Source organism: Oncorhynchus kisutch, linkage group LG26 (genome assembly GCF_002021735.2).
Source record: "Oncorhynchus kisutch isolate 150728-3 linkage group LG26, Okis_V2, whole genome shotgun sequence".
Taxonomy (NCBI): domain Eukaryota; kingdom Metazoa; phylum Chordata; class Actinopteri; order Salmoniformes; family Salmonidae; genus Oncorhynchus; species Oncorhynchus kisutch.
In genome coordinates this window covers 36,428,028-36,445,434 of record NC_034199.2, presented here as the reverse complement: position 1 = coordinate 36,445,434, position 17,407 = coordinate 36,428,028, and the positions used below count along the sequence as shown (strand labels likewise).

The 17,407-nt window shown below is 42.4% G+C and overlaps 1 protein-coding gene across 5 annotated transcripts in view; it reads left to right on the top strand.

Annotated features, from left to right (window-relative positions):
* The window catches only part of LOC109871046 (semaphorin-5B), a 271,930-nt gene that overhangs the window by 178,425 nt on the left and 76,098 nt on the right, over positions 1-17,407 (top strand). For all 5 annotated transcript variants that reach the window (XM_031805788.1, XM_031805787.1, XM_031805786.1 and 2 more), the window contains exons 10-12: positions 7,591-7,726; positions 8,352-8,562; positions 8,797-9,004. In XM_031805788.1, coding sequence (XP_031661648.1) covers positions 7,591-7,726; positions 8,352-8,562; positions 8,797-9,004 — 555 coding nt within the window. The remainder of the gene's footprint in view (positions 1-7,590; positions 7,727-8,351; positions 8,563-8,796; positions 9,005-17,407) is intronic.

Genomic DNA, 17,407 nt, shown 5'->3' with positions numbered 1-17,407 from the left:
AACATCAGCCAGACATAGGGGAACATCAGCCAGACATAGGGGAACAGTACAGTGTCAACCTGTCTGACCGGCTGGCTGGTTTAGGTGAGAACATGAAGGGCACTCCAGATTATATATTTTTCTGTCCTCCCTGGGCTACGTCCCAAATGGCACCGTATTACCTATATACAGTAGTGCACTGCTACTTGTGCACTATATAGGGAATATATAGGGAACAGGCCAGGCTGACCCTCCCCTCTTCCCCTCTTCCCTTCATCCTATCATCCCTGTCTTTCTCCCTCTCTGGTCCCCTCCATATCAAGACATGAATACGGAGTGAGCTGAGCGTGATTAAGAGGTTCTGTTTTACAGTTTTTCTCAATTGCTAAAACACTAAAACCCATTGGCTGAACAAAGTTCTCAGTTGCCTGGACTCATTTAGCTAATTATGCAGTCTGTTGTCAATACCTTAAACCATTTCACATGATAAAACACAATTTGCAGATCTCACTTAGACTTTTCAGCAAAACTCCAAACAGATTCTCATTCTCAAAACACATTCTGCACTCTAATGCACATGTCATCCATACTGGTAAGCACAAGTGGCAACAATCAAATACAAATAGAGAACACATGTCATTGATTGAACACAACCACTCAAAATTGATTTAACCTGTCTCAAATGATGTGACACAACCAATATAAGCCAGTTCAGAGAGCAAACAGGTTGTTGAAGGTGGGAAGGAGAAAGTCTGAGAATGGATACTGTAGTACAGTGCATTGTAGGCTGTATACTGTACAATGGATGAATTGTATGGCCCTGAACATTGTGCTTTCCATTTATTAACAGTGCTGACTGCTCAATAGATTTTGACTGGTTGCAGGTTCATATCAACAAAGAACAAGAATTACAGTATCACAGAGACAAAGGACAAGTTTGTGAGATGCAGGATACAGTACTGTAAAAATAGGGGTAGAAGGAGGAAGAACAAAAAACAAAATTGCAAAGTGCAAAGCAGAGTAGTAATTTCTGATAAATTTTGAGCTACTATGACAGAACATGTTTTCGTTCATCAAAAGACAATGACAGAAAAATATTAATATTTTTTTAGATTTAAAAATGTACTTCTCCCTGAGAATTGTATGTTTTGAACAATGTGTTTTCTATTTTTCGGTGTATTGTTTACTGACTGCTTGAGAGTGTATATCATTTTGATCACTTTGTTTATGATTTGAGAGCAGTGTTTGATTTTGAACACAGGTAAAACTGTTTTCAGGCGAATGTTTCATTTTGCAAGAGGAGTCAGAGGTTATGTAAATAGTGCTTGAAGATGAGATTCTGTGTTTAATGTTTTCAGGAAATGGAGCAAGTTTTCAGAAATTGTGTTTTAGCAATTGATAAAAACTCTAATACCAGAGGGACTCAGGGAACAGGCCAGGCAAATTAGAGGGGGGGGAGAGAGAGAGGGGGGGGGGAGATAGAAGAGAGAGAGCGGGGAGATAGAAAGTGAGAGAGAGTTTTTATAAAAACTTTTTTTTGTACTTAATTATTAACACTAATAATGGCACACTGTGCCTTTTCAGAAATTAAACAACAAATGTGTCATTCCTAATTAAAAATAGATTCATTTAAATAAAAAACAGATATATACGTTCAACTTATTTCATCAACAAACAATGGTTTCCCCTCCTCCACAAAACATACCGCTCCTTCATAAGCCACTTCTCCTCAAACAATGGGAGGTCTTTTATAGCCGAGAAGAACTCAAAATCCACTTTTATCCTTTAAAAACACATCTTACATCCTGCCCATATGCCGTGTCTATTTAATGTTTCCTACTCAGAACAATGGACATCTAAGCTTGTCCGAAAATAAAAATGGAACAGCTGACATTTTATTTTCTGTTGCTTACTGTATTGAAACTCCAAAATAAAAACAGTGTTATGAAAATCTCCCCTACAGCTGTAAACAAAGACTCCAGGACTTCAAAGAGAGGCGTTATCCTCTCACACTCCATAAAACAATGAAACATTGTATCTCTTATGTTACAAAGAGGACATCCATCTCCAACATCTGAGTTAATAACAGATACAAAAGCATTAACTGCAATGATGCCATGCAAAACCCTCCATTGCCCTTTTGTAACGTTGGCTTGTACAATGCTCTCCCTTTAACGCCTTTCTTTCTGACTCTGGGATACTGGGTGTAATCCGTAGTCTTGATATGGGTTGTTTTCATCTTGTACCTTCTTCTTGGGATTATTAAGCATAAACCACTTTTTACTGACAGAGCCTTCAATACCAGCTTCCCAGCAGTCCGACAATCCTTTCTGACCTCACCCCCAAATGTTCAGCCACACGTCCTCCATCCATTAAGGTGGGCTCAGCCATGGCCATTAACTGTTTTACGGTGATGAATCTTGGACAAATGTGGAACAGCTGCAGTTGTACAATCCCATACACCAGAGGTTCCTCCAGCAGCCAATGCACTGACTCCGCTGGAGAACGTCTGAACCTTCCTTATGCTGAAAAACCCTAAGAAGGCCTCTGTAAAATGGAGGTACTCCCTCCCTAGAAATCTGGCTACTATCAACCAGAAATAAAGCCTTCTTTAAACCTAATCCCCTGACCTGCTGTAATACCAGACCTGCCACCCCTCTCCAAACCACATTTTCCGGTCCATAAAGCAACCTTTGAATAAACTGAAACCGGAAAGCAGCAGCCCTACTAGCCAGATGTACAAGACCTTGTCCCCCCTCCTCTTTTGACCCAATGATATTTAGCCCAAAGTGAATCTACAATAATCGCCTGTATCTTAGCCAGAAGGCCAGATGGTGGCTCTAAACATGACAACCAATGCCACAGTGCAGAGGCAACCATATTGTTAACAATAATAGTGCGCCCACTGTACGCCATCTCCTCATCCTCCCTTCTACCATTTCAAGCACCCCATTCCATTTTTTCCCCATTGTCCCCTCATCCCCTAGGTACACTTCAAGATACTTTAAACCTCCCTTACACCATTACAGCCCCCCTGGCAAAGCCAGACCATTTCCCAATCTGTAAAGCACAACTTTTTCCCAATTTACCTTTGCAGAGGATATTCCCCTAAACCAATCATTCATGAGACTCAAACTATCCACCTCAGCTTAATTTTTCACTGAAATAACTACATCCTCAGCATAGGCTGAGAGAGGAGTAGGAGGAATATCCTCTGAAAGATACACCCCTTCAATGCGACTTCTAATGCTATTTAGCAGTGGCTCTATAGAGATGGCATATAACATTCCTGAAAAAGAACACCCCTGCCCAATACCTCTACACACTTTAAAAGGAGCACTCAAGCTACCGTTAACTTTCAATACACTTTCAGTGTCACCATATATCACCCTGATCATGGCAATATAATCAGAGCTGAAAACAAATGCCTCAAAAGTGTGTCATAAGTATTTATGTTCAACTCGGTCAAATGCCATTTCCTGATCAATTGTAATTAGACCAGCATCAACCCAATAGCCCTAGAAATGTCAAAACAATCCAGAATCGGGGAAATGTTATCCCCTATCTACTTGTCGGGAATACAGTAGGACTGGTCCGTATGATTTGCCCCATCACCTCACTTAGCCTGCTGGATAAAGCTGTGGACAGGATCTTATAATCAGTGCACAATAAAGTCACTGGCCTCCAGTTCTTCACTAGTGTCACCTTTTTTTGGCAGATGGGTGAGGACAGCTCTCCTGCAGCTTATCGGTAGTAACCCTTCGGTCAAACTATCATTAGCTACTGCTAGCCAATCCTCTCCTAACATGGCCCAAAAGACTTTAAAAAGTCAACGGGAAGCCCATCAATTCTTGGTGCACATCCATTTTCCATTTTAATGCAATGCATAGCTCCTGCAAAGACAATGGTTGCTCTAGTTCTACCTTCTGCAGCCACCTGTGGGAACCCATCAAGGATCTGCTGTGTCACTGTTTTATCCTCTTTGTACTCACACTTGTAGAGCTCAGCATAGAACTCTACTGCCCTCTTTCTAATTTCACTTAGGCTAGTGAGCTCTTGTCCAACAGCTGATTTGAGGCAATGAGTAATTCTTCTTTGTCCATTCTTTTTTATCTAAACCGAATAAAAATGTGGATGAGGGATCCAATTCAGAGATTCCCTGAAACTGTCTTCTCACCAATGCCCCCTGTGCTAACAGGTCTGGCAATGAGTTTTTTTTCTTCTCTTGAGTGGCTGAGTATGGCCTCAATCTCCTGTGGTCTCAACCAATGTCAGGAGTTTCACTATTTCAGACTCTAGGACGTTCATTGATCTGGTGATGTCTCTGGTGACATTCATTGTGTACTGAATCTGGATTTTCACCACTGTTGAAGGGATACAAAACTGGCCTTTGAGACCTCCACCTCTCCCAGAAAAAAACTACAACATTTATAACCTGGCCAGAGAGATGGTGATCTCTCTCAAATGGGCCCATGTGTACGGTCTCGTGCCTCCATGTTGGCTCCGCCAAATATCACACAGTTCATATGATACAATAAGGCAATATTGTTACAAGAAGAGGTTCTTTGTGGTTTCTATCTAAATCACTAACTGAGCAGTTAAAGTTCCCAGCAAGAAATAAATAATAATCTTCAGTGTTACATTTCTCAATGGTATTTGGATAGCAACACCCCCACTTTTTGAGCTTTTATGACTACACACCACCAAACAACCCGACGCAGCAGGAATCTTTACACAATGCTGGCAAATACGTCTTTAAACCCCAACCCTCCACGAGTGGCCACTGCAACTGGCCCCACACACTGGTTGCATGCTGGAGAAAAACAACCTCAACTATCACATCACCCTTATATTAGTGACATTGAGACAAAGATAACCTTAAAACAACTAAACAATATATATACACATATTGAAAACACACCGTAACCGCGTCCCGGCTCACTGACAGCATATATATATGTGTGTGTGTGTGTGTGTGTGTGTGTGTGTGTATGAGATAGAGAGAGAGAGAGAGAGAGAGAGAGAGAGAGAGAGAGAGAGAGAGAGAGAGAGAGAGAGAGAGAGAGAGAGAGAGAGAGAGAGAGAGAGAGAGAGAGAGAGAGAGAGAGAGAGAGAGAGAGAGAGAGAGAGAGAGAGAGAGAGAGAGAGAGAGAGAGAGAATACCACATTGTGAATGGACTGTGTGTGAAAGAAAGGAATGAGTGTGAAAGAAAGGGAGGTGAGGTTTTAAAATAGACTAAATCTTTATTAACAAACTAGATGTTAACAGTTACCAACAGTGCCCATATCCCTTGGGCAGAGGTTTATACAGTAATGCAGAGCTTTCTGTCTGAGCTGCACAAGTGTGACTTTATTTGTAACAGCCGTGGTCAAAACAAAACTCTTGGCTGCAGACTACAGGCATTGGGACACCAAGGCTGTGTCTGCAGGCCCAGGGAAATGACCGTGTCAGGGAGGCACGGAGGGGGTGTGTCTAGCTCTGTGGCTGCGGCTGCAGCCTGATAATTGGTTATTGCAGCTGGTTTCCTCAGTTTGGGTTTGATTAATGTCCACTCACGGCAGGAAGCACACTCACTGACCACGGTGCAGAATCCTAGACTCACTGACCACGGTGCAGAATCCTAGACTCACTGACCACGGTGCAGAATCCTAGACTCACTGACCACGGTGCAGAATCCTAGACTCACTGACCACGGTGCAGAATCCTAGACTCACTGACCACGGTGCAGAATCCTAGACTCACTGACCACGGTGCAGAATCCTAGACTCACTGACCATGGTGCAGAATCCTAGACTCACTGACCACGGTGCAGAATCCTAGACTCACTGACCACGGTGCAGAATCCTAGACTCACTGACCACGGTGCAGAATCCTAGACTCACTGACCACAGTGCAGAATCCTAGAAACAAGCTGCTGTTAGTCTGCAGGCTGACACACACATACACACACTCTCTCTGTCTCTCTGAAGTAGCTGCTGTTCATTCTGCTGCAGGCTGTTTTTACTCCTCATAGTACAGTCAATGAGCCACCTGTTTCCCATCTCCTTTGTTTGTATTGAGCTCGTTTTGTGGCATCGCTCGCCCCCACGGAACTGACAGTGTTATTGTATTTGACTCATTTTGTGGCATCGCTCGCCCCCACGGAACTGACAGTGTTATTGTATTTGACTCATTTTGTGGCATCGGCCACCCCCCAGGGTACTACTGACAGTGTTAATGTATTTGACTCATTTTGTGGCATCGCTCGCCCCCACGGAACTGACAGTGTTATTGTATTTGACTCATTTTGTGGCATCGGCCACCCCCCTGGGTACTACTGACAGTGTTAATGTATTTCTACAGAGCTTAATGGGACCTCCACAATGGTTGCTGGATACACTTATATAAGAACAATACACTTATATTAGGACAATACACTTACATAAGGCATGAATGGAATATAGTGTACAAACTGCACTCTGCAAGAACAGAACATAGTAAGACCATAACCGATATATAAACTTATATAACAAGAACATAACAGGAGAGTTACTCTATAGGTCCCTATTGTATCGTAGTCCTCACCATCTCCGTGCTACAGTACACCAGCCCAGTTATGAGTGTGCTGGCATCCACACAAAGGAGAGAGTTTATTGTACAGTAAAGTCTGTTCAGTGTAGAGCACTACTGACACACACACACACACACACACACTCACGCACTCGCACGCTCACACACACAGAGCGGAGCAGAAGTATCTATCCAGAAGAGGATATAAAGTAAGGAAGGCAGTTTAGAAACTCATTACCCAGAATACTATGGTCCTAAGGAGAAGAGCACATGATCGCTGGGAAAACAATGTTACAGCCAAACAGTGCCCTGGTTAACTGGGTTTATTCACCTCATACCGGGGTTGGGGAGGATGTGTGTTTGTGTGTCTGTGTGTGTGTTTGCATCCTAATTCACTCATGGCGATTGTGAAGTACCGACACAGCCTCCAGCAGAAATGGATGGTGTGTTAAATGCATCTGTAAAAGATGAGACTTTCAGACAGACGTAGTGATTCATTTGATTAATTTGACCTCTCAGTTAGAGATATATATGGGCAACACTAACTTCTCTCTTCACTGAGTTTGTAACACTGTCTCTCTCTCTCCCTCACTCTCTCCCTCACTCACCCCCTCACTCTCCCTCTCCCCCTCTCCATCTCCCTCTCTCCCTCTTTCCCTCTCCCTCTCCCCCCTCTCTCTCCTCCCCCTTTCTCTCTCTCTCCCTCACTCACTCACTCCCTCACTCTCCCCCTCTCCTCCCCCATTCTCTCTCTCCCTCTCCCCCTCTCTCTCCCTCCCTCCCCCTTCTCTCTCTCTCATTCTCTCTCTCCCTTTTCTTCTCTCTTTCTCTCTTTCTCCCCCCCCCCCCCCTCTCTCTCTCTCTCCCTCTCCCCCCCTCTCTCCTCCCCATTCCCATTTCTCTCCCTCTCCCTTCCCCCTCTCTTTCTCTCTCTCTCTTCCCCCTTTTCTCTCTCTCTCTCTCTCTCTCTCTCTCTCTCTCTCTCTCTCTCTCTCTCACACACACACACACACTCTCCCTCTGCCTCCCTACTATCTCTTCTTTCTCTGTCTGTCCTACAGGAACAGTATAGCAGCATCTGCAGTGTGTGCATTTAACCTTAGCTCCATCACCCAGGCCTTCAACGGGCCCTTCCGTTCCCAGGAGAACCCCCGCTCTACCTGGCTGCCCACCCCCAACCCCATCCCCAACTTCCAGGTTAGTGCTGGACTGGAGGGTAATCCTGCCCACCCTGTGTATCCCCAGAACCAGGATGAAAGGACACTGCATCTAGGAGGCATTTGATATAAGAACTAGGGATCATGCACCACATAGCCCACATCATTTAAGAAATGCAACCGTAGCTTTTTGAAGCAATTCATGTCATCCAGTATTTAATAATGGCATTTAAGGAGCATATTGTTGCTGTAGCGTGCCAGATCCAGAGATGTTGTTTAGCCCAACAACAGTCATTACATTGTAACAGTCATTACATTGTAACAGTCATTACAATGTAACAGTCATTATCTTGTAGGTGTGAGTAAGTGTGATTACTAAAGGACAAAAGGAGAATGAAATGACCACAGCCTGAGACGTAGTATTCATTTAATCAAAACAATAATGACTGTGAACATGAGGCATTTTTCATTTTCATTATGTGGCTCTTTTCTCTTTCCCTCGCTCTCTTTCCCCTCTTTCTCATGCTCTCTCTCTCTCTCTCTCTCTCTCTCTCTCTCTCTCACACACTCACTCACACTCACTCACTAAACCTCTCACTAAACCTCTCACTCCTCCCTCCCTCCCGCCCGCCCGCCTCTCCCACCGCTCCTCCACCCCTCCTCAGTGTGGGACCATAGATGACGACGGCGGTCCTAACGATGGTCTGACGGAGCGCAGCCTCCAGGACGCCCAGCGGCTGTACCTGATGAACGACGTAGTGCAGCCCGTCTCTGTGGACCCCTTGGTCATGCAGGACGATGTGCGCTTCTCCAGGCTGGTGGTGGACATCGTACAGGGTCACAACACCCTCTACCACGTCATGTACATCGGCACAGGTCAGCACAGAGTTCAAATGTCAGGTGTCAAGGTCAATAGGTTAGATCCAATAATCAATCATCAACCAATTAATTAATCAATCAATGCCGGCATCCTTCACTAGCTGTCTATCCAAAGGACGTTCTATTGACCTATTATAGGACCCTGAGTTTTCCCTAACCACATGACCTGACTGTATACAGTACAATCCAACAAATTCTCATCGTCGTCTTCCTCCTCTCTCCTCCAATCAGAATACGGCACCATCCTGAAGGCCCTGGCCACCACCAATAAGAGCCTTCAGGGGTGTTACCTGGAGGAGATCCAGCTCCTCCCCCCTGGGGTGCGGGAGCCAATCCTGAACCTGCAGATCCTTCACAGTGATAGGTCACTGTTTGTAGGACTCAACAACAGAGTTCTGAAGATTCCATTGGAGAGATGCTCCAACTACAAGACTGAGACGTGAGTTTCTTACATTTTTACAATTTGTACAAGTACACAAAAAGCCAAACTGGCCAACAAACCCAAACGTATAGGAGAGTACATGTTAGGAAAAGCTGCAACTTCATGACTGAGACGTGAGTTCCTCAAATTGGGGATTATTACACATTCTCTATCACATCTCCGCGTTTCAGTATAGTTTTGGTATAGTTTTGGTATAGTTTCGGTATAGTTTCAGTATAGTTTCAGTATAGTTTCAGTATAGTTTCAGTATAGTTTTGGTATAGTTTCAGTATAGTTTCAGTATAGTTTTGGTATAGTTTCAGTATAGTTTCGGTATAGTTTCAGTATAGTTTCAGTATAGTTTCGGTATAGTTTCAGTATAGTTTTGGTATAGTTTCGGTATAGTTTCAGTATAGTTTTAGTATAGTTTTGGTATAGTTTCAGTATAGTTTCAGTATAGTTTCAGTATAGTTTCAGTATAGTTTCGGTATAGTTTCGGTATAGTTTCAGTATAGTTTTGGTATAGTTTTGGTATAGTTTTAGTATAGTTTTGGTATAGTTTCAGTATAGTTTCAGTATAGTTTCAGTATAGTTTCAGTATAGTTTCGGTATAGTTTCAGTATAGTTTCGGTATAGTTTTGGTATAGTTTTGGTATAGTTTCAGTATAGTTTCGGTATAGTTTCGGTATAGTTTCAGTATAGTTTCGGTATAGTTTCAGTATAGTTTTGGTATAGTTTCAGTATAGTTTCAGTATAGTTTTGGTATAGTTTCAGTATAGTTTTGGTATAGTTTCAGTATAGTTTTGGTATAGTTTCAGTATAGTTTTGGTATAGTTTCAGTATAGTTTTGGTATAGTTTCAGTATAGTTTCAGTAAACTTCCATAAAAATGCACAGAGTTTTGTTTATTGCTTACTTGGAAACAACTTGCCTTCCTCTCATATAGCTGAACTTATAAACAGGTCTGCATATGTATTTTCCTTAAATGCTATATTTAAAGTAGTTAGTTTAAATATAGCATTTAAAGCTTTTCAACTCTATATGAAATGAAGGCAAGTTGTAATTGTATTTGTTTGTAATTGTATCAGTAACTTACTGTATTAATCAACAGTATGATACTGTGTAAACGGAAAACAGTAGATTAGCGTACGATGCACAGTAAAGTACCATACATTTGTTTTACAGCACACCGTAAGACCTTTCTGTAATTTTAACAGTAAAACACCATATTTTTTTTACAGTCTTAATTATGATGCATTGTGGGAAAATGTTAGTAGGCGGGGAAGGAGTCTCTGGCTCATGAACATATTTTAAGGTGTGGCTTATAAGAGACTATATTTGTTACACCTGTGGATGAGAATGCTATACCCCCACATAACATTGTAATATACTTTCTTTTAGAAATACTTTAAACCCTGTTTTGAAATTCTACAGTAACTTGCAAGCCAATTGCTGCCAGTGATTTACTCTTATTCCAAATCCAGTAAAATGTTTGGAGCACCAAAAACCTTTTAAACACTAGTGGATGCATGGTATTGTTGTTTCTTATTAACATATTTTCAGATGTGTCTTGTAAGAGTCTATATTTATTGTACCTGTTAGTGAGAGTGCAGTACCAATGTAAGTCATATGTAGTAGTTAAGCTTTTGTTAAGGCTTAAAGTGAATATTATATAAAACACCAAATATCAGTTGGTATGCTGTAATACATAGTTAAATATTCACTATTAGCAGTTGCTGATTTTATTTTCAATACAATTCAGCAATAAAGTACTGTACTGCTGTTTTGCTATATATTTACTGCAGCATACTGTAAATGATGGTGCATTGCGTAGAAATATTGTGGGAGGAGAAATAATCACTGCCTCAGTAACATATTTTAAGGCGTGCTTTGGAAGTGGCTATATTTGTTGTTGAGAGTCTGGAACCAATTTAAGTGATATGAGGTAGTAGTTCTCTAACAATTAAATGTATACTGAACAAAGATATAAATGCAACATGCAACAATTTCAAAGATTTTACTGAGTTACAGTTCATATCAGGAAATCAGTCACTTTAAATAAATTCATTAGACCCTGATCTATGGATTTCACATGACTGGGCAAGGGCGAAGCCATATGTGGGCATGGGAGGGCAAAGGCCGAGCTAGGCCCAGCCAATCAGAATGAGTTGTTCACCACAAAAGGGACTCATTACAGACAGAATTCTCCTCAGGTTCATTAGCTGTCAGGATGGTTGGACTCAGACGATCTTGCAGGTGAAGAAGACTGAAGTTTTGTAGTGATTTCGTGTTATAGTTGTTGATGTAAAGAATATTTGTTGGTTGGTGGTGTGTAATGAAAAGCAAACAGACGCTGCACTTGACACCCTTATGAAATTGCTTATTCCAGTTACTAATAAGCACGCACCCATTAAGAAAATGACTGCAAAAACTGTTAAATCCCCATGGATTGATGAGGAATTGAAAAATTGTATGGTTGAGATGGATGAGGCAAAAGGAATAGCAAATAAGTCTGGCTACACAACTGATTGACAAACATATTGCAAATTGAGAAATCATGTGACTAAACTGAATAAAAAGAAGAAGAAACTACTCTATGAAACAAAGACAAATTACATAAGGAATAATAGTAAAAAGCTTTTGAGCACCATAAATGAAATTTTGGGGGAAAAGGCAAACTCAGCTCCATCATTCATTGAATCGGATGGCTCATTCATCACAAAATCGACTGATATATTGAAAACTACTTGAATGACCACATCGCTCGCGTCGCAAAATAAATGTACGCATACATGTTACTCAATCATTGCACCCACACTGCTCGCACACGTCAGCGAGCGTCTACGTGGCCAGGCACTAAAATAGAAATTGGTTCTATTTGTGACGCTCAACACGCTGCAAGTCCAGCCTCTCCCATCTCCTCATTGGTGTTTAGGAGCATAAACCCATGTGTGGGATTGAAAGATGAACTTAGGTCCACACTCCGGTTGGTTGTAGTAATGCTGTAAAGTTGGTTGCCAACCACAATATAAAGTCCAAAGAAGAAAAAGAAGCTGAAGGAAGGAGGAGAGATGACGAGAAACAAATTTGTTTTACCGTTTTAGCTGTGGATTAATTGTCAGAGTAGAGGACCTTGTGCATTTCAGATAAATATGTTCAATTCAAGCCCACTAGAAAGTGTGTGCCCACAGGTCTGGAGGGAAGCAAAGGTAATTCTACTACCTAAGAATAGTAAAGACCCCTTTACTGGGCCAAATAAAGTGGCGGCAAGTAGCCTAGTGGTTAGAGTGTTAGACTAGTAACTGAAAGGTTGCAAGATCAAATCCCTGAGTTGACAAGGTCAAAATCTGGTGTTCTACCCCTGAACAAGGCAGTTAACCCACTGTTTCTAGGCTGTTATTGTAAATAAGAATGTGTTCTTAACTGACCTGCCTAGTAAACAAAATAGCTGACCAATCAGCCTGTTACCAACCCTTAGTATACTTAAGGGAAAAAATGTGTTTGACCAGATACAATGCTATTTTTACAGTAAACAAATTGACAACCAACTTTCAGCACGCTTATAGGAAAGGACATTCAACAACCACAGCACTTGTAAAATTGACTGATGATTGGGTGAGAGAAATTGATGATAAAAATATTGTGGGGGTTGTTTTTTTAGACTTCAGTGTGGCTTTTGACATTATTGATCATAGTCTGCTGGTGAAAAAACGTATGTGTTATGACTTTACACCCCCTGCTATATTGTGGGTAAAGAGTTACCTGTCTAACAGAACGCAGACGGTGTTCTTTAATAGAAGCCTCTCCAACATAATCCAGGTAGAATCAGGAATTCCCCAGGGCAGCTGTCTAGATCCTTTACTTTTTTCAACCTTTACTAACGACATGTGTAGTGCTATATTGTGGATAAAGAGTTACCTGTCTAACATAACACAGAGGGTGTTCTTTAATGGAAGCCTCTATAGGACAATAGGCAAGCAGCTTGGTGAGAAGGCAACAACTGTTGGCACAATTATTAGAAAGTGGAGGAAGTTCAAGATGACGGTCAATCACCCTCGGTCTGGGGCTCCATGCTAGATCTCACCTCGTGGGGCATCAACGATCATGAGGAAGGTGAGAGATCAGCCCAGAACTACACGGCAGGACCTGGTCAATGACCCGAAGAGAGCTGGGACCACAGTCTCAAAGAAAACCATTAGTAACACACTACACCATCATGGATTAAAATCCTGCAACGTAGTTTGATGAGACAAAAATAGAGCTTTTTGGTCTAAACTCCACTCGCCGTGTTTGGAGGAAGAAGAAGGATGAGTACAACCCCAAGAACACCATCCCAACCGTGAAGCATGGAGATGGAAACATCATTCTTTGGGGATGCTTTTCTGCAAAGGGGACAGGACGACTGCACCGTATTGAGCGGAGGATGGATGGGGCCATGTATCACGAGATCTTGGCCAACACTCTCCTTCCCTCGGTAAGAGCATTGAAGATGGGTCGTGGCTGGGTCTTCCAGCATGACAACGACCCGAAACACACAGCCAGGGCAACTAAGGAGTGGCTCCGTAAGAAGCATCTCAAGGTCCTGGAGTGGCCTAGCCAGTCTCCAGACCTGAACCCAATAGAAAATCTTTGGAGGGAGCTGAAAGTCCGTATTGCCCAGCGACAGCCCTGAAACTTGACGGATCTGGAGGTTTGTATGGAGGAGTGGGCCAAAATCCCTGCTGCAGTGTGTGCAAACCTGGTCAAGAACTACAGGAAATGTATGATCTCTGTAATTGCAAACAAAGGTTTCTGTACCAAATATTAAGTTCTGCTTTTCTGATGTATCAAATACTAATGTCATGCAATAAAATGCAGATTAATTACTTAAAAATCATGCAATGTGATTTTCTGGATTTTTATTTTAGATTCCGTCTCTCACAGTTGAAGTGTATCTATGATAAAAATTACAGACATGCTTTGTAAGTAGGAAAACCTGCAAAATCGGGAGTGTATCAAATACTTGTTCTCCCCACTGCATATCATATATCACTGTATCATCTGCATACATTTGAACTTCAGACCCAGTACAGACAAAAGGCAGATCATTCATGTACAGGCTGAACAGGAGGGGCCCCAGTATTGACCCTTGGGGCACACCCACATCGTAGCTAAGAGTGGGCGACAGCTCATTACTCACTCTGACACACTGAGTTCTTCTGCCTTCAATGTATAATTTCATCCATCGGGGAAATTATAAGGCATCGGGGAAAAGTTGAACTTTGACAATATTGTGATGAGAACTTTGTGGTTAACAGTATCAAAAGCCTTCCTTAGGTCCAGAAACACAGCCCCAACAATGCCCCCTTTGTCCATCTTGGACCTCACATTTTCCATAACAAAGCAGTTGGCCATTCCTTTGGAGTGTTTTGCTTTGAAGCCAAACTGTATGGAGTGTAATGTGAAGGAGCTGTTGTTGAGGTGGGCAATCAGTTGTTCTGCTACACACTTTTCAACAACCTTCGACACCACATGTAGTATACTAATGGGCCTGTAGTTACTAACATCAGCAGGGTCACCCGATTCTACTTCCGGCGCCGACAGAGATGGCTGCCTCGCTTCGCGTTCCTAAAACTATGTAGTATTTTGTTTTTTTACCTGGCACCCCAGGTAATCTTAGGTTTTATTAAATACAGTCGGGAGGAACTACTGGATATAAGAGCCACGTCAACTCACCATCATTACGACCAGGAATATGACTTTCCTGAAGTGGATCCTCTGTTTTGCCCACCACCCAGCACAATGGATCGGATCCCAGCCGGCGAATCAAAATAACGACGCCGTAAAAGGGGCAGACGAAGTGTTCTTCTGGTCAGGCTCCGGAGACAGGCAGATCACGCACCGCTCCCGAGCATAATACTTGCCAATGTCCAGTCTCTTGACAACAAGGTTGATGATATCCGAGCAAGGGTAGCATTCCAGAGAGACACAAGAGACTGTAACGTTCTTTGCTTCACGGAAGCATGGCTCATAATAACATACAGGAACTGAAGTCCTTCTATTCACCTGACTTAGAATTCCTCACAATCCAATGTCGACCGCATTATCTACCAAAGAGAATTCTCTTCGATTATAATCACAGCCGCATATATTCCCCCCCAAGCAGACACATCGATGGCCCTGAACGAACTTAATTTGACTCTATGTAAACTGGAAACCACATATCCTGAGGCTGCATTCATTGTAACCCTCGTAAGTAACCCCCTGTAACCCTCGTAACCCTCGTAAGGCTGCAGGCCCAGACGGCATCCCCAGCCGCGTCCTCAGAGCATGCGCAGGCCAGCTGTTCCCACATGCTTCAAGAGGGCCACCATTGTTCCTGTTCCCAAGAAAGCTAAGGTAACTGAGCTAAACGACTACCGGTAGCATTCACTTCCGTCATCATGAAGTGCTTTGAGAGACTAGTCAAGGACCATATCACCTCCACCCTACCTGACACCCTAGACCCACTCCAATGTGCTTACCGCTCAAATAGGTCCACAGACAACGCAATCACAACCACACCGCACACTGCCCTAACCCATCTAGACAAGAGGAATACCTATGTGAGAATGCTGGTCACCGACTACAGCTCAGCATTTAACACCCTAGTACCCTCCAAACTCGTCATCAAGCTCGAGACCACCCCGCCCTATGCAACTGGGTACTGGACTTCCTGATGGGCCACCCGATGTCACAGGAAGGCCATAAAGTTCATCAAGGACAACAACCACCCGAGCCACTGCCTGTTCACCCCGCTATCATCCAGAAGGCGAGGTCAGTACAGGTGCATCAAAGCAGGGACCGAGAGACTGAAAAACAGCTTCTATCTCAAGGCCATCAGACTGTTAAACAGCCACCACCAACATTGAGTGGCTGCTGCCAACATACTGACTCAACTCCAGCCACTTTAATAATGGAAATATTGATGTAAAAAATGTATCACTAGCCACTTTAAACAATGCTACTATATATATGTTGTTTACATACCCTACATTACTCATCTCATATGTATATACTTTACTCTATACCATCTACTGCATCTTGCCATCTTTATGTAATACCTGTATCACTAGCCACTTTAAACAATGCCACTTTTATATGTTTACATACCATACATTACTCACCTCATATGTATATACTGTACTCGATACCATCTACTGCATCTTGCCTATGCCGTTCTGTACCATCACTCATTCATATATTTTTATGTACATATTCTTCATCCCATAACACTTGGTAGTTGTCGCATAAGGTAGTTGTGAAATTGTTAGGTTAGATTACTCTATTACTGCATTGTCGGAACTAGAAGCACAAGCATTTCGCTACACTCGCATTAACATCTGCTAACCATGTGTATGTGACAAATAACATTTTATTGGATTTGATTTAAAGATGGACATTATTATGGCCGACTTCCAGACCCTTGGAAACACCCCCTGACCAATAGATATATTGGCGACCTTAGATTACTAAGTGCCAGTGCCAGTGAGTGACTCTGTAGTTTTTAAGAAAGGTAGAGTCCAGCCCAAACACATCTTTGGCTTTAGAGTTCTTTAGTGAGCTAATCACCTTGTTCACCTATGACTCAGAAACCTCCCTTATGAGGAAGACAGGTTGAGTGTCATTCACTAGCACTGAGTCCAAGAAACCAGTGGAGGAGTTCTGTGTCAGTACCCTGAAGGCTATTGCTATTTCGACTGCATCCTGTGTTAGATTGTCATTCACCATGATTTCTAGTCTTTTTGCAGTGTTTTTGCAGGTCTTTCCCTGTTAACTTTTTTAGATTCTCCCAGATCAATTTAGAATTTCCCTTTGCTTCACCAATTATGTTAATAAAAAAGTTTGCCTTGGCCTGTCTGATTTATTTCATCACCTTATTTCTCAACATGGTCAACCTACATCTGTCATGCTCTAATTTGGACTTCAGGGAGGTTTTTAGAGCATGATCTCGTTCTTTCATCAGTTTCCAGATTTCTCCATTTAGCCAAGGAAGCTCCTTTGGCCAGGTTTGGATTTTTTTTAGGAAGCCATTTATAGTTGTCTGGATTGTGGATAGAAAAACCTAGCAGCTTCCACATCTGTATAGGACAAGAGATAATTCCAGTTAATTCCCTTAATTGCGTTTTCAAAATAATTTAATTCACTCTTAGGTAATCTGAGTTGATCAGGCTTTCTAACAGTAGAGAGGTTAAACCTGTTCTTAGAAAGCTTTCTGACTACAAGTGTCAGATTATGATCAGACAGCCCAGTAACCATATTGAATGATTTAGTCACTCTCTGGTTTATTACTGAACACCAGATCAATCTGTGTTTTAGAGCAACAAGTCACCCTGGTAGGCCCTTTAACTAGCTGTGTAAGGTCAAATGTATTAGTGATCCGTTTGAGAGTTTTCATACAAGA